Genomic DNA, 24,837 nt, shown 5'->3' on the forward strand with positions numbered 1-24,837 from the left:
AAAGGAGTTGCCATTTAACAATGTGGTTTATAAATACAGTGAATCTTGATTAATGTTGCTGCTTCTACCATTCTTCCCATCCATCCCCACCCCACCCCACCCCTTCCCTCAAGTTTCTTAAGTTTGTAGACAATGCATTCAATTTTCTGACTGTAATTCCCCCCATCCCACTTCTTCACTTGTCTCTTCAACTAACCACCAAAACGCTGGAAATGGAGCTGTGGCTCAAGTGATGGAGCACTAGCCTTGAGAAAAAAGCTCAAGGACAGCGCCCTGGCCTTGATTTCAAGGCCTAGGACCAATACACACAACCATATGGTGTTTCAGTACATATGCACATTAATATTCAAATTAGTGTAAGCATACCAGTATGTTCAAACATTTTTCCTTCTCTCCCTCTCTTTTCCCTCCTCCCTCCCTCCCTTTCTCCCTTCTTTCCTTCCTTCTTTTTCTTTCTTTCCCTCCCTTCCTTGCTTTCCTCCTTCCCTCCCTCCCTCCCTCCTTCCCTCCTTCTTACTTCCTTCCTTCCTCTTTTTCTCTTCCTTCCTTCCTTCCTCTTTTTCTCTTCCTTCCTTCCTTCTTCTTTTTCTCTTCCTTCCTTCCTTCCTTCCTTCCTTCCTTCCTTCCTTCCTTCCTTCCTTCCTTCCTTCCTTCCTTCCTTCCTTCCTTCCTTCCTTCCTTTTCTTTCTTGTGCAGGTCCTGGGGCTTGAACTCAATTCAGGTCCTGGCTGCTGTCCCTGGGCTATATTTGCTCATGGCTAGTGCTCTACCCCTTAAACCACATTTTAACTTCTGGCTTTCTTGGTGTTTTAATTGTAGTCTCACTGACTTTCCTACCATGGTGGCTTTCAATGGAGATCCTCAGATCTCAGCCTCTTGAGTAGCTAGGATTACAGGGATGAACCACAAGTGCCTGGCCCAGGTCAATATTTAATATTTTAAATTTTACTTCACATAATATTTTCAGGATTCATGTATGTTGTAGCACTTCTCAGAGTTTGGCTCCTTATTGTGTTTGAATAATGTTCCATTGTCTGGACATATCACAACTTGTTTATCTAGTCATGTATCTGGGGACAGTGGGTTCACTGCCAGCTCTGCTCCTGCAGTAGTACTCTAGTGAGCAGTGGTGGTTAAGCATGTTGAGTCCCTGCTTTTTGTTCATTGGGGGTATCACTAGAGTGGAATTGTGGAATCCTGGAAATTCTGTGTACAGCTTCTGAGGAACTGTAAAATTGTGCTCCCTAGTGACTGTGCGTTATTTGGCTTCTTTGCAATTTATAAGCAGTATGAACAACTAACCTTCAGGCTGGTAACTGGAAGGTGGCACATTGTGAACTCATAGTTTATAAATGGTTTCAAAAATGTTTAAATAGTCTGGGTGCCTATGGCTAACGCTTGTAATCTTAGCTACTCAAGAGGCTAAGATCTGAGGACTGTGGTTTGAAGCCATCCAATAAACCACTAAAAAAAAAAGCCGGGTGCTGATGGAGCATGCCTGTAATCCTAGCTACTCAGGAGGCTGAGAATTGGGGATCATGATTCAAAGCCAGCCCAGGCAGAAAGTCTATGAGACTCTTAGCTCCAATAAACCACCAGAAAACTGGAAGTGGTACTATGGCTCAAATGGTAGAGTGCTTGCCTTGAGCTGAAGAGCTGAGGGACAGAGCCTAGGCCCAGAGTTCAAGATCCATGACCAAAAAAAAAAATGATCAGAGATAGCCCCCAGTCCCCAAGTTCAAGCCCCAGGACTGGCACCCAAAAATGCTTAAAGAGTCTACTGAATAAAACTTAGTAAACTTCGTTTTGCTTTTAACTGTATAGTTAAGACAATCGATAAGTATGAAGTATAACTTTTATCAGAGAAGTAGAGTGTGACAGAATTTAACACCTTTGTGTGGCTAGGGTCAGGCTGGGTGTTTTCACACTTCTATGTTTTTATTTTTAATTTAAACTTTTTGTGCCACTAGTGGGGCTTGAGCTCAAGACCTCTTACTCTCACTGGTAATCTACTGCTTGAGCCATATCTCCACTTTCAGCTTTTTGATGGTTAATTGGAGATAAGACTCATGGAGTTTTCTGCCTCAACTAGTTTTGAACTGGAATCCTCAGATGCCAGTCTTCTACACAGCTAGGATTACAGGACTGAGCCCCCAGTGTCCAGCTTGCTTGACACATGTGTGGTTTTAAATCACAGTTCATGACTGTGCTTACATTCCTTTTGCAAGGTGACACCATTACTTTTACATTGCAAACAAATTGAAGCAGTTTTCCCCTTCCTTCCCTGATAAATGGTAAGGTTCAATTCAAAACCTTTGCAATTGTCATTTCTCCACAAGGCTAGAGATCTTAATTATTTGTTCAACTGTTTATAATTTGGGCCTTTTTTTTTTAAAAAAAAAGTTTTCTCTGGCTCCTCTGAGTTTGGATAAATAGGAGATGAATGCACTTTCTTTTAAACTTGGATTTAGAGAAGCTGTTCCATGTAAACCAAACTAGCAGCTCATGTTTGATAAAAGCAGGATCTTAATTATTAACTATATTTCCTACAGTGGTTATTTGTCAAATAATGTTCAGTTCAAGGATTTGATGATTTCAGACTTCTCTGAAACAGTTACATCATCCTGTGCAAATAGGATTTCTGTCTTGTTTGATAATTAAAAGTAGGAGAGATGAGGAATACATTTCTGGAAATTTCTCATGTTCTCTTTCATTCTTCTCTCCCCCTTCATTGTTTATCAACTTGCAGGTTTTCTCTTTGTAAGTAATATTGCCACCATATGCATGTATGCTGCTTTCTACCATACATTGTACTTTTGAATACATGATCTCAAAATGACAACAGGTAAATACATATGATAGTTTATGTTTTGTGAACTCTTCAGATAGACTAGTTTAAACATTTAAAAAAATGTAGAGAATAGAAAGACACCATGAAGTTGTTTTCTTGAATCTTACCTACTCCTCTCTTATTTTGTAATTTCCACTCCTATCTGATTTTCCAAGATTATTTTGAAGCCAGAATGTTAAGTATTTCACCATGGACTTATATAAAATAAGAACTGTTAGTAAATAATTTCAAGACCATCATTCAACTTAAACTAATATTCTTAAAAGCTTAAAACTCAGCCAGGCTGTGGTGACCCATGAGGATCATGGTCCAAAGCCAGCCCTGGTGAAAAAGTTTATGAGACTCTCATCTTCAATTAACAATCAAAAAGTGGGAAGTGGAGCTGTGGCTCACGTGGTAGAGTGCCAGCCTTGAGTGAAAAAGCTAAGGGATAGCACTTAGGCCCTGAGTTCAAGTCCTGTGAAAAAATATCTAGGGACTCAAATTTTCAAAAAGTTTAAGAAAAAAATTAATAGTGAGTATGAAAATAATATTCTTGTATTACAGTAGGTTATAATACCACTGGAATTTGGTTTGTGGGTCCCTGTTCCCTCTTCCCATGTCATTTCTTCACTGAAGAAAGTAGGTTTTGCTGGTCACGTGCCTATGATATTAAGATGTACTCTGTGCCCTGGATTACCTGTACATAGGGTATTTCTGTAAAAGGGTTTGAATTTTGGCTGGATTACATTATAAGTGTAGGTGAGTTTTTCTTGTGTGATGTCCTGTCTGTCTTTCCGTGATACTGGCAGCCAGAGATGACCACTGTCTGATATTTTTAGGATTTGCCTAATGATGATATGCAACACTTTTATGGTAGCTCTTTGTTTTTTGTTGCTTTGTTTTGTTTTGTTCTTTTGGCCAGATCTGGGTTTGGACTCAGGGCCTATCTGCTGACCTTGAGCATTTTTGCTCAAGGCTAGCTTTCTACCACTTGAGCCAGAGCTCCACTTATGGCTTTTTTTTGTGGTTCATTGGGAATAAGAGTCTCAGACTCTCCTCCCCAGGCTATTTGCATAGGCTAGCTTTGAACCATGACCCTCAGATCTCAGCCTCCAGAGTAGCTAGGATTACAGGTGTGAGCTATCAGCAACTCCCTCGCTCCCTCCCTCTCTCCCTCCCTCCCTCGCTCCCTCCCTCTCTCCCTCCCTCCCTCCCTCCTTTCCCCCCTCTCTATATTCTCTTCTCTTATTTTCTAAACAGAAATTCCCATTCTCCACTATTTGGTTGAGTTTCAGGCTTTCTAGAGAAAGAGTATTATTAGGGTTCTTCAGAGAAACAGAATTAATAGGATGTATGCATATCTGGTGAAAATGCACTGAAAACACAATTGAAAATGGTTTGGATTTTGATTTATTTTGTGTTTATGATAACATGAAAGCTATACATATCCAATAGAAACTGCGGTTAGAATTTTGAATTTGTTAATAGAACATTAATCTTCCAGAGATGAGGCCTTGTTCTCTCTTCTTCTTATAGTTTCCCCTCTAGCACAGGTTTTGAAGAATTTAACAAAACAATTAAGCAAAACATATAACCACTGAAACTTATGCTTTTAACCATTTTGAATGCACAGGTCATTCGTGTATTAACCCCTTGTTCTCCCTCCACTCTCCCAGCTCTATATTGGTTTCTTTCCTCTTCCGTAGTGTACTTCCACATATCCACTTTCATCCTTCAGTCCCTTCTACAGCAGCCTCTTACCACCTCATTTCTCATTAGTCAGGCAGTAATTCTGCATGGATGGGGTCACAGCCGCTTGCTTCCCTTGTATGCTTTGTGTGTTAGGCTATCTTATGGCATCTCCCCATTGGCTTTCTTTTTTCCCTGACCCTCCTTTGTAGATATTGTCTTGTGGACTTCAAGGGTAAGGGATTTTTCTCTTCCAGATCATCACTGACATTTTGTATTTGTTTTGGTGTTCTTCCCTCTCCTTGAATAGCATTAACTCAATGTTTCCCTCACAACTTGCAGGTACCAGCTAGTGGGTCTTGAGTGGCTCTGAGGGATGAGGAAGGAGGAGCCTCTCTCCTGCATCCCTACTTCCTATTCTGTGTTTTCTCACTTCTACCCACAAACCTGAGGATGCTCTATGTAGGGGAAACCTTGGCCTTATGCGAGAAAGTTCATTGACCTGATGGGGGGGTCCTTTCTGGGAGGTCCAAAGATCCTTTCTGAAGTGGAAAGGGCTGTGTGTTTTGCAAGATCCTCCCACCCTCTCACAGGTCAAAGGATAGATTTAGATCGAAGTAGGAAAATTTCGCTCATTCCCCTGCCAAAAATTGCCACCAGGAAGGCCGCAGTGTAAACAGTGTGTGATTAATCCTTTCTTCTAAGGAAAGCAGTTTTGTGCAATTGTTCCTGTTCTGTTTACAAAGATTAAAGAGGTTTCCATAGATTCATGTCTTCCAGTGGCCAGTCAACTCCGGAGCCTCTCATTCTGTCTTTTCTGTGTATCACTGCTATCTCCCTTACCAAGTCTTTGGCCTTAACCCTAAACTTATTAACATTTTGATGCTCCTATTGCCTGTGACCTACAACCAAACCTGGTGGCCTTTTCTAATTTCTTACATCCCTGCCTTCCTTTCCCTTTCCACCTAAGAATATTCTTCCACTCATCATTTTTGAGAATATGGTGTTTTTTTTATCTTTTGACCTATCTCCATTTTCTTTATGTCCCTCCTTTTAAATGTGAATGTCTTCCAAGACTGTATAGTTCCATGCCTTTTTTTTTTTCTGAATCATTTTTGGCCTTTGAAGATGTTGGCCCTTCAATAACTTGGAGGATTTCCTTAATCTCTCTCTAGAGATCCAGCCCACGTTTCTGTCTCTCAAACTAAACTAATCATCTTCTCTAGTCATCTTCTCCATGGACTAGTCTTTTATTCTGATGTCCATGACTTGGCACCTATCTTTGTTCTTGTGTTTGCCCTTGGCTTTACCCTAGAAGTACAGTTCCAGTCAACCACGCTTTAGACCTTCAAGTTTTACCAAACTTCTTTTTCCTTGGTTCCTCCCCTTGCTCATCTAATCCTTGAGTCTGGAGTTCTGGACGTTATGTCCATAGGGTTAATTTGGGGGCAGAGAAGGGCAGTCCTGGGGCTTGAACTCAGGGCCTGGGGGCTGTCCCTGAGCTTTTTTTTTGTTCAGGACTAGCACACTACCACTTGAGTACAGCTCCACTTCCAGCTTTTTGGTGGTTAATTGGAGATAAGAGTCTCTTAGACTTTCCTGTGTGCGCTGGCTTTGAATTGCAGTCTTCAGATCTCAGCTTCCTGAATAGCTAAGATTACAAGTATGAGCCATGGGCGCCTAGCAAAATTATTTCATTACTCAATACATTATTATTATTATTATTATTTTTTACAATACTGAGGACTGAACTCAAGGCCTTACATTTGCTAGGTGCGCTATCATTTGAGCCAGACTTCCAGCCCCTTACCTATATTTTTAAAGGAATCTTTGGAAGAAAAAAGATACATGGGTTCCTCCCAGACCATTTTGAACTAGGGAGCTTGCAGTTTTTATTTTAAATCTAATTTTCTCTTAGAAAGCTTAGCGTCTCCCTTTCTAGCATTGCAGTTACATTGCTGTGGCTAAACTGATGTTCATGAGTGATCATCAATTAAGCCTTTGCCCTGGAAAGACAGCAGGGAAGAGGGAGTCCTAATTTAAATAATTAAAGAGGGAGGGCTTTGTTTGTTCATTTGTTTGTGGGTCCTGGGGCTTGAACTCTGGGCTTGGGCACTATCCCTCAGCTCTTCAGCAAGGGGAGCTCTCCACAGCTTGAGCCACAGCGCCACTTCCGGTTTTCTAGTGTTTTATTGGACATAAGAGTCTCATGATCTTTTCTGCCCAGGCTGGCTTTGGACTGCGATCCTCAGATCTCAGACTCCTGAGTAGCTAGGATTACAGATGTGAGCCACCAGGGAGCCTAGCCTGGAGGTGTTGTTTTTAAACCACTGAAATTGATGGTAAAAGATAAGGACAAGAAGAAGTGTTTAAGAGGAAATATACTAGTAAGGCCCAGGAGTGGTTGAAAGTGGAAGTAATTGTAAGTGATGAAACTTGAGGAAGAGATAAATGGCAGCCAGGAAGGAGGAGGGGAGTGGTGTGGTGGCTGCCCTTCGGTAAGGCTACAGAGTGTGTGTGGCCCATCTTTCTGCATGTTCCATGTGGTGTCTGCTCACAGCTTTGCTTTTTTCTTGGGCCTGTGAGGTAGAGTGGCCTTTCTTTGTTGACTGCAAGATCTGTGCCTGTCTAACAGGGAAGTTTGGTAAAACGCGAAGGTCTAAAGCGTGGTTGACTGGAACTGTACTTCTAGGGTAAAGCCAAGGGCAAGAGATGGAGGAATGGGGCAGCTGTGTCTTACTCTCCTTGAAGTGTTGGTAACTTGGAACAAATTTACACAACAGTGGGACTTTCAGCCTCATTTCCTTAAGTGAGTAGGCTGGAGATTCAACATCTAGACCGAATACAGCTTGATCTCATTTATTTATTTATGTTCCACCATGTTTAGGGCAAAGGAGCACATACATTTATATTCTGGAGCTCATGTCTGCGTGTCCTTGCTTTCTGCATTCAGAGAGGAGAGGAACTAGGAGCTAGTAGAGGCACCCAGCTCTCCTGAGTGCTGGGTCCTCCTGTTCTGCACAGGTCCTGGTCTTATGTCTCTCAGTGCTCTCTGCGACACAGTGATGACAGGATGGCTGGAGAGCAAATTGCTTCTAATTGCAGAGGAGAGGAAGGAGGGCTTCTGCTCCACGAGGCTCACAGAAGAGTCGAGTCTTGTGACCACCAGATGGACCCAGCTGTTTCACTATCTTCTCCTTCCCAACCCAACAGGCTTACAGTTCAAAACAACACTTACATCATCAAAACAGAAGTGTTTACCATGTTAAGCCTTGGGCTTTTAGTAATTGGGTCTTTAGTCTGGTGACAAAGGGAGTATCCTTGTCAAGCACTGAATCTGGAAAGATCCAGGCCCCGAAGTAGATTTTTCTAGCCTTTTGGAGAACACGTTTTTTTTTTTTTGGGTCCGGTTGTGGGGCCTGAACTCTGGGCCTGGGCGCTGTCCCTCAGCTCTTCAGCTCAAGGCTAGCGCTCTACCACTGGAGCCACAGCACCACTTCCGGCTTTTTTCTGTTTGCTTATGTGGTGCTGAGGAATCGAACCCAGGGCCTCATGCATGCAAGGCAAGCGCTCTACCACTGAGCCACCTTCCCAGCCCCTCGGAGACCACAGTTGAAGTGATGATATAGCAGACACCTTGGTTACAAGGGTGATCGCCTCCACCCCGATCTCTTCTGTTCCCTTTGTCTCTCATGAGTGTTTTGTTTAATGCCATAGCTCTTATCTCAGTCTCACCTGGAATGAACTAATTTAGTGGGTTGAAGGTGTTTGGGTGACTTGGCAGTTTACCCTTCGAACTGAGCAACCCTGGTGTTATTTCTTCCTCTGTCCAGATTGTCCATCATTAGAGGGTTAGCCTTTTAGATCAGGTCACACTGTGGAACAGGTTCATTCTCATGGACTTAGTTTGATGCTGTAATGTGCTAGCCTAACAATTTCAGTAGTAGTTTGTTTATTCTAGAATTGATGGGTATATCTTCTTTATGATTTTCATTACTCATTAGCCTTACACAGTTAATAACTTAATTTCTGTCTCTCACAGAATGATTTACTTGGGCAAAGGCATGTTATTTTACAGTATATATAAATATTATATTACATAGTATATGAGTATATATACATATATATATATACATACATATATATATATATATATATATATATATGTATTACATGAAGTAGAAGGGAACTATGATAGAAAAATAAAGGATTGGGGATTGGGCCAAAGGTAGGGATGGGGGGAAGTAATGAACTCAAAGTAATCATGTTCAAAAGTCCCAGAAGTCTTGACTTCTATTATTAAAAAGATAAGTTGGGGGCTGCGAATGTGGCTTAGTGGTAGAGTGCAATACCATATAAACAGAAAAAGCCGAAAGTGGTGTTGTGGCTCAAGTGATTGAGTTCTACCCTTGAGCAGAAGAAGCTCAGGGACAGTGCTCAGGCCCTGAGTTCAAGCCCCAGGACTGGCAAAAAAGATGGCAAGTCCATAATTATTTATTCTTATACATACGATTCTTAGGAACTAGTTAAGTATAAAACATTTTACCTCAATACTAACTTTATATTATGAAATACCTCAAAAATAAATAAATGTTTCTCTAGTGCTCCATTATACCTAATATTTCAAAACAAGTATCAAATTATTATCATTTTCCAGTTTTGGTGTGCTCTCCTTTTTCTGGTACAGAGTTTGAATTCAGGACTTCACACTTGCTTGGCTTTCTTGGTCAGCTGGTATTCTACCACTTAAGAAATGCCTCCAGCTTGACTTTTTGTTAGTAATTTTGAAGATGGAATCTCAAGGCTTTCCTTTTTGGGTTAGTTTTGAACTGTGTCCTCTAGATCTCATTCACCAAAGTAGCTAGGATTACCGTCATGAGCCATTGGAGCCCAACTTTAGTGTATTCCTACTTTCACCAGTATTTTTCTTCTCAGCTGTTTGTGACAGAGCTTCTGTATGCTGCAGAGCCAGAAACTGAGTCTCAATGACATTGACTGACAAATAAACCAGCCTTAGGTAGGAATGGAATGTTTGTAGTTGATTATTCTTCACTGACCAAGTGTGATATTGTTCGCATTATCTCCTTCCTGTATACTCTTCTTTATTTTCTCCCAATAAGTGCTGCCCACTTATTTATTATACTTCTGTTCATGAGTAGATCTCCCTCCTTCCCTCCCTCCTTCCCTCCTTCCCTCCCTCCTTCCCTCCTTCCCTCCCTCCTTCCCTCCTTCCCTCCCTCCTTCCCTCCTTCCCTCCCTCCCTCCCTCCCTCCCTCCCTTTTTTCTTTCTTTCTTTCTTTCCTTCTTTTTGTTGATCATGGGGCTTGAACTCTGGGCCTGGGCACTGTCCTTCAGCTCTTCTGTTCAAGGCTAGTGCACTACCTCTTGTGCCACAGCGCCACTTCCAGTTTTCTAGTGGTTTATTGGAGATAAGAGTCTTATGGACTTTCCTGCCCGGGCTGGCTTTGAACTGTGATCCTCAGATCTCAGCCTCCTGAGTAGCTAGGATTACAGGAGTGAGCCACCAGCGCCCATCTTAGATCTTTCTTAAATCTGCATGTCCTGTGTGTTGTATGAAGGCTTGTGGTAGTTAAGCTTTGAACCTTCTGATAAAAATCCTCTTGTGATGTTCTGTTCATTGTGAAGTTTCTTGATTAGCCAGACAGAGTCTCTTTCTGTTTTTTTCTCTCCTTTTTGTTATTATCTTTAGGCAGTTGTATAAAGGAATTGTGCTTTAACAAAACAGTTTATGAATATAATATCTCTTGATTGGTGTCATCTCATCCAACATTCTCACCCATCCCTGCCCTGCCCACCCCTTCTCTCACTCTTCTTAACTTTGTAGGATACACATTAGAATCTTGACCTCATTCTTCCCCTGCTGCCCCCTCTTTATTTTCTTTATTTGTCTACTCCTTTCCCCTTGATCCCATCCCACCCCTTTGGAGTGCCCACTTCCTGATGTTTTTATTTTGCTGAACTCACAGTCCCTCACATACACACACAGTCGGTTATGGTATGCGAGGGAACAAATATGCCTCATGTGGAATTTGAGAAGTTTAATTTCTTGTTCTTCCTTCCTTGTCAATGCTGGGAAACTCTTATTTATTTTCTTGTCCTCACTCTGTTTCTTCCTAGAGTGGCACGTCTTTCCTCTCAGAATGTGATGATCCATCATGGCCAGACGCAGGAATATGTACTCAAGCCGAAGTACTTCCCAGCACAGAAGCTCATCTCTGGAGAACAGGCCATGGATGGTTTGCTCCCATTAAGATTCGGACAGGATCCAGTAGCATCCCCTTTTCACTGTGAGTAGCATCCCCTCAACCATTTTCCTAACTATGGTGTCAGAGTTTGGATACCCTTTGTTTGGCTTATTTGAGTTTCATGGGTCACAATAGATAAAATCCAAGGATCATTAAAAAAACCCGGAAAACAACCCAGATTGATTCTTAAAACAACTAGACAGTAGATACTTTAGCATGGCTTCATTAGTCTGAGGAGAGACAATTTTCCTGTATTTGGGGAATAACTATGCTGTGGTCTCCCTGTGATTCTGTCTCTGCAAGATGGCCTCCATCAGAGACATATTTGCTCTAATTTTAAGCCCAGTTGTACCTCTGACATGTTTACATTGATCATGTTTTCTTTAGAAGCTGGCCAAGATTTATTCCCTGTGAAATGTCTCAAGTGCCCTATGTCTGAGGTTCACCTACAGGGGCTCGTTTTTCTATGAGAAGGTCTGTCTACTGTTAGTCTATCAAGCCTGATGATGGGGCAGATTTATGAAGCATTTATAAAGGGCGAATTGCATCCGTGGCCAGCATGGCCAGTGCCTTGCTTGCTATGTGGGAAGCTCTCAAGGACACAAGCCCTGGCTGGAAGGATGGGGAATGTGATGATTTGTGGTTTAGGTATTACAGAGCGTCTGCTGGCAGCCTCTGTAGAAAACGCTGTGGAGCGAGGCACAGAGCATTCAGAGGGAAGAGCTAGCCACACATTCTCCTTCCAGCAGCTTCCTGCTCTGTCGCGCATGCTGACGGATGGCCTGAACCCTCAGTAATGAGGAAGAGCGATGCCAGGTGTGAGGTGGAAAGAAACTACTGTCTTACACACACTGTCCCCCCCCCCCCACCAGGCCCCACCCCCCACAGAACAGAATGCATAGCCAATGCTGACTTTTGCTACTGTTTGACACTTGAGAAGTCTGGCTCTGCTGGGGATTTGATTCCCTGCTGTTGTCCATCCCCATGTAATTGACATTTCCCTCAGAATGAGTCATTTTGACGCAGAGTATCTAGGAGCGAGTTTACAGTCCACTCTTCATCTTTCCAGAAAGTTCTGTGAAGAGGCTGATGCCAGAACCTCAGAGCAGTCCTTTGATGTGGTTTATTGAAGCCTAGGGAGCAGAGGCGGAGAGGTTGGTCTCAGGGAAGATGATTAAAATCATGTCCTTACCCTTAGGGAAGATCATTTCTAAGTCAGTTACAAACAAATATATATATATATATATATATATATATATATATACATATATATATGTATATATGTGTCTTTTAAAGATCCTTTGATTTATTTGCTTAATAGCATGTCCCTTCCATGTGACTATTCCCTGAATTGTTTAACATTTTTAAATTCTAATTAAGAAAATAAGAAAAAAATAGGTACTTCTTATTTCCTTGAGGTCTTATGTAGATGTGTAGTTTTAGAAGCTCTCCAAAGTTAGATGAGATGAATTGTCTTGGTGAAAGTATATAATCATATTGATAAAAGAGGAGAATTCTGAACTACATGTAGGTTTCAAGAAAAGATGGTTTGAGAATCACTAGCATTAAGTCTGAAGACTGTGGTTTTGATAGGCTATTGACAAAATGTGATTGGAATGAAATGCCCCGTGTGTGTGTGTGTGTGTGTGTGTGTGTGTGTGTGTGTGTGTGTGTGTGTGTGTGTGTGTGTGTGTGTGTGTGTGTAGTGTATGCATGTTTAAACTCTTAAACTTTTATTCTTTATTGAATTATCTTCTAGAAGATTTTATAGTAGACTACAGAGACAAGTTTCTTGTCTGGGACATCTTTAACTTTCCTACTCTCCTATCTAACTGTGTTTTCTGCATCCCTGAGAACTGGTAAAGGCATGTAACATATTATCATAGTGATGGAACTCTCTCTGTTCAAACTGTTCAAAACATGGCCCTTGTTCAAAACCAAGCTGGGGAACCGACTGAAACAATTAGGCCTATGGAAAGGAAGAAGGGAGATGCGGCTATTTTTTGCTGAGGCCAGAGCTCCACTGTGAGCTGGAGGTCTAATTGGAAAGTTTCAGAAAGAGGTAATTTGGCAAGACCATTGAGGATGCCAAAATAGGAAAATGGAGAAGAACATTAGGAAGATTAAATCTGGGAAAGGGCACAAAAGTATTCTGTCTCTCCACAGCCCCACTGTACATCACCTAGAACACGCTCCACGGAAACCTTACAGAAGCTCTTAGTGTCTTCATTTTCATTTTTAGGGAAGAGCACAAATCCAAACCGACTAGCTTCTTGTTGTGCTGAAAGGTGGGGCGGTCAAACAGAAACATAATTCTGACTCTAGAAAAATGGCAGAGAGCAAGGTCACATGGACCTGCTCTAGACTGGGATGAAATGGAAGATTTTTGGTCTGTGTCATCATCACATTCCTCTGCCATTACTTTAGGGGAGTTGTGAGGACTAGAGAACACAGTGAGGCTGGTGAAGAACAAGCGGTATTTTATCCTTTCAAAAGGGAATTTTCTTTAAGTAATTGTGCAACGGAGGTGCCATTCAACAAAGCAGTTTATGAATATGATGCAGCTACTAAAAAATGTATGCCCCAATACATATTTATTTATACCGTCAATAAATGGACTTTTCTTGTTCTTCTTCATAAAGGCGGTCCAGGGAAGGGTGAGGGGAGAATGCAGTACAAAATTCAACATATATCCTAAAAACTTAAGAAAAGTGAAGGAAGGCGTATATGTGAAGCGATGGTGGGAATGTTGAAAGGGGTGATGTTGATCAAGATGCAATGTGTTCATATACTGCTTTGTTGACTGACAGCTCCTTAGGACAACTACTTAAAGATGATAACAATAAAAAAGGTGATTGACTGTAATTAGTTACCAGATGGTTTGTTGAAAACTGATACCTTGCTCTTAGTGTTGAGTAACTTGAACAGCCCTTTATAGGAGGAGATATTAGTTCTACAAACCGAACCAGAAATGGGTATGCTATGGATACCTGAGAAGAATAAAGAAGTTGGGAAGAGAATGAAGATGGGATGGGAGACTCAGTGAAAGATATTAATGTGTCAAGCATGGAGCTAGTTAAGGGAGAGGTGGGAGGAGACTGAACATCAAGTTGCTAGTGAAGGCCTCTCTTTTGGGGAGGAATGGATATTCTATATTTCTAAGAGGTTTATTAACATAATCCCCCGATTCATGTCCAATATACATAACTGGTTTTTGTATTTTGATTTTCTAGAGTCATTATGAGTCTTTTGAATGACTTTTTAGGTAACTTGACATCCTAAGTTGGGTCTTTTCTGGTCACTGGTGAAAGATCTCTCTAGTGATAAATTAATAAGTTGGTATCATTATTTATTAGTTCTAAATGAACTTGATTCAAATAGCTATCATGTTAGCCTAGGGGTTGCAACCTTTAAGGGCATGCATCGAAAAGACTGGATAGTAAACCTGGATAGTATTGGGACCCAAGAGAAAAATTGAGGATGTTGCATGTTATTATTTTACAATGTCACAATATTTCTCACAGATTACAAAAAAAGAGGGTAGGGGATAGTTGTACCCCATGGGCCGTGTAGCTTGCCAGTCTTTAATGTAGAGGCTCTTAACTTCTCAGTCTACTAAACAGGTCTAGATTTGGGTCTGTTGGATGGCTAGAACCTGGTAGCTGGACTGAATGTTGTCAGAGAGACTCTGCCCATAACAAACTCACAGTCCTCCCCCCCCCCCCCCCCCCGTTTCATACCCTGAGCACTCTCTAATTAGTTTTGGAGGCAGTAGAAGAACATGAACTAACATGAAACCACTCACCTCTTAAGTTTAGTTTCTTGCTTTGAATGTTAGTGCGGCAGGCCACAGGGCAATTTGGAGAATAGTGGGTTAGTACTAGGTGTTTACAGAAAACCCTTTGACATTGGGACAGACAGCATTTTCATCAGCTGAGCTCGTCATGGCTATAAGGTTGGACTGAAGACTATTACAATATCACTTGAATTCCTCAGAAAAGCTAAATATAGACATTCTAACTCCAAGGGATACACCAAAGGGAATTAGAAACATAATTTACACAAAGATTCCTGCATCAATGGTAGGAGCAGCATTACTCACCAGACCTAGTCAATGAGAACAAACTGAATGTTCATCAAATGATGAATGACTAAACAAAATGAGGTATTTGCATGCAGTGAAATATTAGCCACCGAAGGAATGAGGCACTGATTCCTGCTCCATCCTCTGAAACGTGCAGAGTGAAAGAATCCAGACACACAAGAATCCAGACTAGCCACATACTATAGGATTCCACTTATGTGAAATGTCTAGAAGAAGTAAATCCACAAGGACAGAGATTAGTGGCAGCCAGGGGCTGGAGAGGGTGATTATTTATAAATAAGGAGTTTATTTTGGGATGATGAAAAGGTTCTGGAACTAGATGATCACCATAGCTTTATAGTCTTGGGAATACACTAAAAGGGGCAAATCACTTTAAAAAAGGGATGAATTCCATGGTATGCGAATTGTATAATACTTAAAAAGTAAAACACATTTAGAAGAATAATTGCCAAGTGGGTAGTTCTCAAGACTAAGCATCAACTCCGAAGAATGGTTCTCAAGCTCCTCAGAGCATTCTAGAAAGTGAAGGGTGGGAATGAATGGACTTGATCCAGCATCTTCCTTGGTGATAGCCAGGAAAGAGTTCAGCATGTAAACCAAGTTCTTGGTTTAATGGTATTTTTAACCCAGAGGAAGAAAAATTGAAATGCCATAACATTTGAAAGTCAATATTATAAACATGGGCCTATGGAATGATAGCATGTACTCAGGAGTCAATTACACACGAAGAGAGGAGCTTGGTACAAGCCATGAATAGAAGATCTTGAGAATCATTTGTCCACATCATGCACTAAGCATACCACAGGATGCTTGATAATATTAAAATGCCAAAATACTTCTATCCCAGTGTATGGTAGGGCAGTTTTCCCATTAGAGTGATAAGATACTCCAGGCTTGTTTAGACTGTGGAATTACTTACTTAGGGGTGAGTATAAACACACGCTTGGCTGCATGGACCCCTGGGCTAGTGCTTTCCAGACTGCAAAGGGAGAGTCCTCGTACTAAGAGATTGGAGGCCTCCAATGTGGATACCCACCATCCTAGGCCTTGTAGTTTTTGTTTTTTTGGTCCGTTGTTGGGCTTGAACTCTGGGCCTGGGCGCTGTCCCTGAGCTCTTCAGCTCAAGGTGAGCACTCTACCACTTGAGCCACACCGCCACTTCTAGTTTTCTGGTGGTTAATTGGAGATAAGAATCTCAGGGACTTTTCTGACTGGGCTGGCTTTGAACCATGAACCTCAGATCTCAGCCTCCTGAGTAGCTAGGATTAGAGGCATGAGCCACCAGTGCCTGGCTCCTAGGCCTCTTTCATAACTTAGTGCTAGTATTTAGAGAGGTCTAGAAATCTGAACTTGTATGAGCTGACTTTCTCCTTGCCAGTTCTAGCTGTTTTCCTGTGGAGATGAGCTTAGGTTTAAAATGTGTTACTTATATTTTATTATCTTTTTCTTTTTGCTGTTGTCAGGGTTTTCACTCAGTGTGTTCTTGCTCATAGCTGATGCTCTACCCCCTGAGCCATGGCTCTACCCTTACAGTTTGCTGGTTAAATGGAGATGGAATCTTGCTGGCTTTTCTAATTGGCTGTTTTTAACTACTTCCTCTAGGTCTTTGCCTACTGAGTAACTGTAATTGTAGTTATGAGTTGTCAGTGCCTGGCTAAGATGGATTATTTATGTTTCAACATCTCATCTAAAATTTTAGTTTCTTTAATTTTATCAAAGCAGATATTTTATAGTTCATGGAAGGCAGATGGCATGTTTTGCATATTAACTTCCTAAAGGTTTTAAAATGCAACTCAACACTCCTAAAATAATTGCTGATTTATCTTCTGATGTGCTGAGATGGGGGGGGGAAGGAATGACTAGCACTGCAAATATACAGTACTGATAATTGCAAAGAAAAAAAGAAAGGTACAGGTGGACCAATTGCAACAATGAGATGTACAAGTCGAAAACAAACTTTACAACTTTGGTGCGAGGGGGGAGGGGGGGTAATTGTAACCCCTCTGTACAGTATTTTCACAATAAAAAAAGAAAAAAGAAAGGTTAATTGTTTTTGTTTTCTTAGAAGGATGAGGCTAGTACCATATTTTAAAGTGATAAACACAACTCTTTTGTTTTACCCAAGTGGTGATGGGCAGGGCCACAGCTTCTCTGAGGCCACTTCTGGCAGAAGGAAACAGGCAGCATAGAGAGGTCCTCTTAGCCTGGATGTGGGGGGTCTGAGTTGATCTTTCCCAGTCTTTCCAGTTTCCTGACAGCAGTTAGCAGACTGAAATCTCCCTCCCTCCTCCACTGGTCCCCAGGGTTCCTCAGTCTGTTCTCATACCAGCATCGTGCTTGCCTGAGCCCCTTATGACCTTGTTATGGCTAGAGCACAGTGCATAGGCCCAGACTATGAAGGATGTGTATATACTTTGGCCTCAAGAGACCACTTCTTTACACTTTGAATGACATGATGGTTGACTCTGTATGTGTGTGATGGCGTCGGCCTTCCTGCTTGTGTTGAGGCTGATACACAGAGCATGAGCAGACAAGAAAGCATCTTAGGGTGTGACAGCAAAGTACATGTCTCATGTCTCCTCTTGGTTGGGAGTTAGGGAGAGGGATTGTGTGTGTGTGTGTGTGTGTGTGTGTGTGTGTGTGTGTGTGTGTGTGTGTGACAGAGAGAGAGAGCAAGAGAGAGAGAGAGAGAACAAGAGAGAAAGAGAGAGAGAGAGAGAGAGAGAGATTCTCTGTGGTTGCAGGTTGAATGAGCACAGAGTTACCAGTGCTGTCTAGGTCTCCTCATGGCCTTGACTAAGAGAGGAGAAAGTGCTTTTGCACGTGGTTAGAGGAGACAGCCAACATTTTTTGCTTTGGCAAAATAAATGTGAGTATTAAGAGAGAGGCAGCATTTGGCCTGAAGAAGTCTGCTGCTGCCAGCCACTTCAAGGAGGGGTCAGCAAGGGCATCCCATGAGGCCGGTGCAGTTACAGAATGCTCACAGGGAGGAACTTGGGTGCAGCTGAGAGCCTCCATGGTGGGCCTGAGGGCATGGGAAGCCAAATTCATCTTCTACTTAATGGCTCTTTGGCCTGGGGGTGGAGCAACTGGCTAATGGCACAGGCAGGTATAGTTTGTCCAGGTAAGAATTGGGGACAGATTCTTGGGCACAGGGTGGATTACAATGTGGAGAGAACATTTTAAAATGTTTGTGAGGAAGAGGCTGGTTTTGAAAACCATCACAGCCTTGATGTGGATGTTGAAGTTTAGGATGTGGATGGTATGAAAAACAGACTACCTTTAAAAAAAAAGAATGATGGTCACGAATTGTACCTTTTTCTTTGCAAATCAACAAGTTCCTCTAGCTACCTGTTCACCTACATACAATTTCATGTGGGAATTTAAAACTCTGAGCCAGTTTCCCAGCTGTATTGCAGTATAGCTAGCTAAAAGAAAATCAACCACTCTTTGATGACTCCTGGAAAAAAATCTTTGGTTTGGAAGCATAGACAGTAAAACATTCTGTATACAGACCAACACATTCTCTTGACTATGTGTGAACAGGGTTTTGCTGAACTGTGCTCCTTGAAAATACAGACTTCACTGAAGGATGGGTATGTAACCTATTGCAAAGAAAATAGTTTGAGCAGTCCCATCCTTGGTGAGGAATGGGAGAAGAAGGAGTAGTATGTTTTATCAGAGACTTGTTGGCTCAAATCCCAGTCTTGGAAGGAATGTGAACATGAATGTTTTCTGCTGCCTGATTGGATACACAAAGTTTAAGATAGCTGAGAAATAGTAGACATAGATTGATTGCAAACTCTCCCTAGAAGTTTATCCAGTGAGACACAAATGGTGACAGGGGAAAAAATCATTCACAGTGAGGGATTATATAGTTGAAATTCTTCCATGGGCAGACTTTAATGCCAGAGAAAGGTTTTTATTCCCAAGGCCCAAGATATCATAACAATGATGAAATTCAAGGATATTTCTGGATATTGAGTTCAAGATTTTCAGAAAAGAATTTTTTGAACATCAGAATATTTTAAAATCAAACTGATTTTTTTTCCTCCTCTAGGAAAAAAAATTAGCACAAATGAACCTGTGTTTTGCACAGGAGAACCTGGAGAGGGTAGCCTGTATTCAAAAAAGAAAAAAAGATAGTTACTCCTCTGCCTTTACATTTCAGTTTCTTCAGAAAGTGAGGGTTTTTATAGATTTTTTTTCCTTTCAGTAGGAGAAAATTTTTAGGGAGCAGATTATTAGTAGAATTGAAATGGGGTGCCAGTGACTCATGCCTGTAATCCTAGCTACTCAGGAAGCTGAGATCTGAGGATTGTGGTTTAGGCCAGCCCAGGCAGGAAAGTCTGCAATCAACCACCAGAAGACTGGATGGAAGTGGTGCTCAAAGCGGTAGTACACTAGCCTTGAGCATAAAAGCTCAGGGATAATGACTAGGCCCTGGCTTTAAGTCCCATGACCAACAAAAAAAATGAAATGCTAGATTTTAAATGATTTTTTGGAATATAATTTCAGTTCTGTATTGTCTATGTTTTTTTTCCCAATGAGGTCATTGCAGCCTGGTATATTGGTTAATTTTTTAAGCCAGGAAAACTTTATGAAACACACATAGAGAGAATATATGTATGTGTATTTTTTGAACAGTCATTTTTTTAAGCTTCTCTCATTGTCCGCATCTAGTGTCTAAAACATTTTTGTAGTCCTTAATTGTGCTTTTTCAAGGTTCTATTTTTTTTAACTAAAAGAAAAAGAGCATTTCAAATAGGCAGAACTTGCTTTTGTGAAAAACATCATACTTATTTAAAAATCCTTGGATCCTAGAAACAGATTTGAAAAGCTTTGGTGAAGAAAGCAAAGTTTTGCATAGAGTAGATGAGGGTGGCTGCTGGCCTCCGGGCATCTTGTGTGGGACTGAGTGCTCCCCTGACCTGCTAACGAGGCTGGAAAGCCAGGACACCAGCAGCTGGGCTCTGTGTTTGGTGAACGCCCATGAATGGCTACAGGTGCATCTCAGGACTGCACCCGCCTGACTCCAATCCAGCATAAACCAGAGCTTTTCCTCCCACGCTCTCAGCCTGCATTCCATTGAGTAGCAAAAACCTGCTGTGTCTGCTTCTCTTTAGGGGTTTACAGGGTAATACTCCCCAAACAAAGTCTTGTGATTTATGTTCTTTTCCTTTATTCATCAATCAAGAATATTATATCCACCTTTTGTGGTTCACTTGGGCAGATCATTTCTGGCTCAAGGTTGCTTTTTGTTTTGAATTGTTTTGTGGTTAGTAAGGATAGCTGGGTTGTACAAACAATGATGTATTTCCATGTGATGTAGTTTTTTCTTTAATAGGGAGAGAAGGTGGCGGATACATTTTAGTGGAGAATGATTCCCTGACCTATTTCATTCCTTTTTAAAAATATTGTATTCATCTCCAAATAAAAAAAGCAAGAATAGTAGATGATGTTGATTTATGTATAATTCTTCCCTCTCCTCTCTTGCTATGGCTTGTTTCCCCTCTTGGACTTGCCTTGAACAATTGAGTGGGTGGTGAGCCTGCGTAGAGTGCAGGCTCTCAAAAGAGGCATGAATGTCTCCCTAGCTCCATTCTCTCCTCCTGGAAAGGGTGTACATCTTGTCTATTGACATGCTAACATTCTGAAATCGGCTGTTGTTGTTGACGATCATTTTAGCAGGATTAGGGGTTGAGCATTTAGAACAGTCTGGACAGATCAGTGGTGACAGTAAAGCAGATGATGCTGTTATCATTAGACAGGAAATAGCTGGGTAAGAAAATGTCAGTATAGAAGACCTCACCTTTTGAGCAACAGTAGACTAGAAGATGGATGGGTACTTGGCCCCAGAAAAACCAGTCTGGGCTGGCCAGCTGCCTGTGAGGTAGCCTAGCAGAAGTGATGCTGACTAAATGAAAATCACCAGCATCTCTCTGAAAGGATCTGCAAGTACCTGGGAGAGAAAAGGAGGATCACAAGAAAGCAGAAGCTACTGGGCAGAAGCTTCCTGTCACATGCAAGTTGGGTGTAGGAAATTGAACCACGACTCTGAAAAGGGAGGGCAATGGGTAGAACTCAAAAAATTGCTACCAGTACTATGATGTCCTAACATCTTTCTACTTACTGAAACGAGTCCAGGTCTCTAGGAGGTGTGGCCTACAGGACTGAGCGTTCTGGAGACGTCCATCTCCTGCTCACAGCTTTGCTGTAAACCCCTGCTGCTTGAGATGCTGTACACTCTTGGTATTGTTTTGTAGATGAGAGACCCCAGCGAACACATGTTCTATTTCTGCCAGCCCTTGAACAGCTGTGTCCTCCAATCACTCAGAGCATCAGAAAGATTGTGCTGTAGAGAGGGAAAACTCAGCTGCTCGGCTTCTTTCCATCATCCTCTTTATAGCTCTAACTCCTGCCCACACCCTGTGATTTTTAGGAAAGCCTGGGATGGGCTGGCAGATGGGGAGAGAAGTGGATGGTTCCATTCTAACAGTTCCCAGACTCTGGAGCAGTTGGAGAAGTGTTCTGTCTGGCCTGGAGGTGGTCACTAGCATGTGGTGTGTTGTCACATCCAAGAGTTTGAGTGCCCATTTGGATTTTTTCACAGAAGTATTTTCACTTAGGGTTGAGGGGGTGGGGTTCTTGCTCACATGGAAAGGAGGATGTCCAGTTTGAGTTTGCTTATGAGTGTGGCTAAGGGAGCTTTATCAATATGACTTCTGAAATCCCATCAGACCTCCTATTTATCCATCTTTATTGGTGTGGGTTTACTGGCAACCACAATGCGGTCTATGTGTAAAGACCCATCAAGCATGCTCTGCCATGTCTGTCTTGCATGTAGAAAAATAGCAAAATTAGATGATTCTTTCTAAAAGATCTTCTGAAAGACTTACTGGAGAATGGGGTTCATAATTTTTTTGGTTGTTGTTTGTTTGGTCAGAGACCCTTTTTTTTTTTTTTATTGTGAAAATACTGTACAGAGGGGTTACAAGTACATGGGCAAGATAATGAGTACATTTCTTATCAAGCATTGTGGCCTCCTCCTTTGTTTCCCCTTCCCATCAGAAACCCTGATTTTTAAAGGATATACCTAGAGGGGGAATGTGCTAAAGGAATTGCCAATGGTGTCACTGGGCATTACACATTAAGGTAGTTGGGAGATTTAGACATAGACTCTTTTGCAACTGTGGAGCACTTTCTGTATAGCCTTGGAATGCATTCATTAAACTTGTATTGTAATATATGCATGTGTTGGTTCAATGGGAATATATTCTGAAAAGTATGTCATTGGTGAACTCAACACTGGACAACTGTTGTGGAGTATGCTTAGACAAACCCCAAAGCATAGACTGGTCACTCACAATTCTCCCCATACCAGTTCTGGGGCTTGAACTCAATGCCTGGATGCTGTCCTTTAGCTTTTTTGATCAAGGCTAGTGTTCCACCACTTAAACCACAACTCCCTTTCTGGATTTTTGGTGATTAATTGGAGATAAAGAGTCCCAGAACTGACTTAAAACTGGGATCCTTAAAGCTTAGCCTCCTGAGTAGCTAGGGTTACAGGTGTGAGGCACCAATGTCTGGCTCCTTGCGGCTTCTTGATGCAATCAAGAGATGTGGGAAACACAGGAGGTAGAGGCTGCCTCATATGTAGGGGCATAGTGAACTATTTTGTAAATAGATTACTAAATAATGTGAGCTATAGCATAGGAAACACGTAAGCCAATAACAGGTGTATGTTATCCTTACCAATTATTATGCACTGTGTGTAATTGTATGTGCTATGCTTTTATACTATTGGTAGAATAGTAGATATGTACACATCAGTGTGTCCATATGTATTGACTAATCCATGGCACTGTGATGTTATGACATGCCTAGGTGATGGAATTTTTCAGCTCCATTAGAATCTAATGAGACCACTTGCATATATGTGGTCCATCAACGAATACAATGCCATCAAGGAGTTCACGACCATATTATCTGTACATTATTTTGAGTATTTAAAATGTATCTGTCATGCTATATATGTAAGTTTATCTTAGGTACCAAAATTATGAGTTCAAAATTACCAAAACAAACCCCTTTATCGAAAAAAAAGTGCCACTTTAACTTTTTGTAAAAGTTATTTTTAGGCGAGTAGGAAGTCAAACTTTAGTTATGTTTTTAAAATTTGTCATTTCTATTATTATGTGATGAACTCTTGAAACAATGTATTTAAAAATTTATCTGAATATAGAGCTCCTGACAAGAATTGTTTAATTTAACACAAGTTATTCAAGTAGAAAATAAATGTTTCTAATCAGTATGTTCCTCTTGTTGGTTGAGTCCATTTCGATAGAGTTTACCCAAAGTCAAACAATTAAATCATAACTGGAAATCAAGTAGGAGCCAAAATCTACAACAGAATCTTACTTTATCCTGTAACTTCTATCCCCTCCCCCCCCCAATAATAGTTACAGTCAGGAAAGCAAGCATCTTGAGATGCTCTGTGCTGTTTGTCTTTGTTTTCCTCTTTCATTCCAAATGCGTAGTGTCATGTAATTTTCAAAGGAATGTCTTCAGTTACAAGTGTAGAAGAGACATCAGAGTAGGTATGTGGAGGGAGAGAAAGTGTTGAGCAAAGAAAATGTGATCACATTCGGAACCCAGCTTTCACCCATTTCCTAACATTTTGACCTTAGCCAAGCTTAATACGAACATCTCTGTGGTTTCCATCTCTGTACAGATTCCAGTTGTAGATGGCATGATTGTGGGGTGCACATTTCAGCCCCATAGCCTAGTAGCCTTTCAATCCATACATGGTTCTTATAGACAGTGCAACAAAGCCATCATTTCTGCATTTATGTTCTTGGCAGAAAGAAAAGTGGAAGTGCACATGTATGTGTGTGTTTTTGTGTCTGTGTGTGTATTATCCATTTTACATTCCTTAACTTGATAGGTCAAAGCAACAAACATTAACTCACAGTTTCTGTGGGTCAGGAATTCAGAAGTATCTTAGCTGCTTGGCCTCGGCTAAGGCTCTTTTATAGTTTCACTAAGAAGGTCAAGTGATGCCCAGGCTTGGCCGGGGGTGGAAGATCTGCTTTCAGAATGGTCCCCTCACATTGGCCATGGGCGGGGGACTCTAGTTCTTTGCCCTGTGGGCCTTTCTATGGCAACTTGAGTGTTCTTACAGGGTGGAGTGACCTACAGAATGGACAAGTCAGTAGCTTTCAGGACCTTGTCTTTAACGTTACCATCATCACTTCCATCTTCTTCCATGCTCTAGACTGCCCATCTTGAAGAAGTACCAAGGAATTTGCCAACACTGTTCTAAGATCATTACATAGCCCACAGGGGAGGCACTGCCTTTTTAAAAAAATTACCTTTAAGTAGTTGTACAAAAGGGGTCCCATTCAACATGTCTGTGTATGAGTACAGCGCATCATGATCGATCATGTCAGTGTGTGAGTCCAGCGCATCATGATCGATCATGTCAGTGTGTGAGTCCAGCGCATCGTGATCGATCATGTCAGTGTGTGAGTACAGCGCATCGTGATCGATCATGTCAGTGTGTGAGTCCAGCGCATCATGATCGATCATGTCAGTGTGTGAGTCCAGCGCATCGTGATCGATCATGTCAGTGTATAAGTCCAGCGCATCATGATCGATCATGTCAGTGTGTGAGTCCAGCGCATCGTGATCGATCATGTCAGTGTATGAGTACAGCGCATCATGATCGATCATGTCAGTGTGTGAGTCCAGCGCATCGTGATCGATCATGTCAGTGTGTGAGTGCAGCGCATTGTGATCGATCATGTCAGTGTGTGAGTCCAGCGCATCGTGATCGATCATGTCAGTGTGTGAGTCCAGCGCATCGTGATCGATCATGTCAGTGTGTGAGTCCAGCGCATCGTGATCGATCATGTCAGTGTGTGAGTCCAGCGCATCGTGAT

General features: G+C 41.7%; 1 protein-coding gene across 4 annotated transcripts in view; it reads left to right on the plus strand.

Annotated features, from left to right (window-relative positions):
* Ltbp1 (latent transforming growth factor beta binding protein 1) overlaps nt 1-24,837 on the plus strand; it is a 400,428-nt gene that overhangs the window by 134,119 nt on the left and 241,472 nt on the right. For all 4 annotated transcript variants that reach the window (XM_042696612.1, XM_042696614.1, XM_042696613.1 and 1 more), the window contains exon 4: nt 10,661-10,830. In XM_042696612.1, coding sequence (XP_042552546.1) covers nt 10,661-10,830 — 170 coding nt within the window. The remainder of the gene's footprint in view (nt 1-10,660; nt 10,831-24,837) is intronic.

The sequence above is a fragment of the Dipodomys spectabilis genome, unplaced genomic scaffold, assembly GCF_019054845.1.
Source record: "Dipodomys spectabilis isolate Male_0828 unplaced genomic scaffold, ASM1905484v1 ptg000210l, whole genome shotgun sequence".
NCBI classification, from domain to species: domain Eukaryota; kingdom Metazoa; phylum Chordata; class Mammalia; order Rodentia; family Heteromyidae; genus Dipodomys; species Dipodomys spectabilis.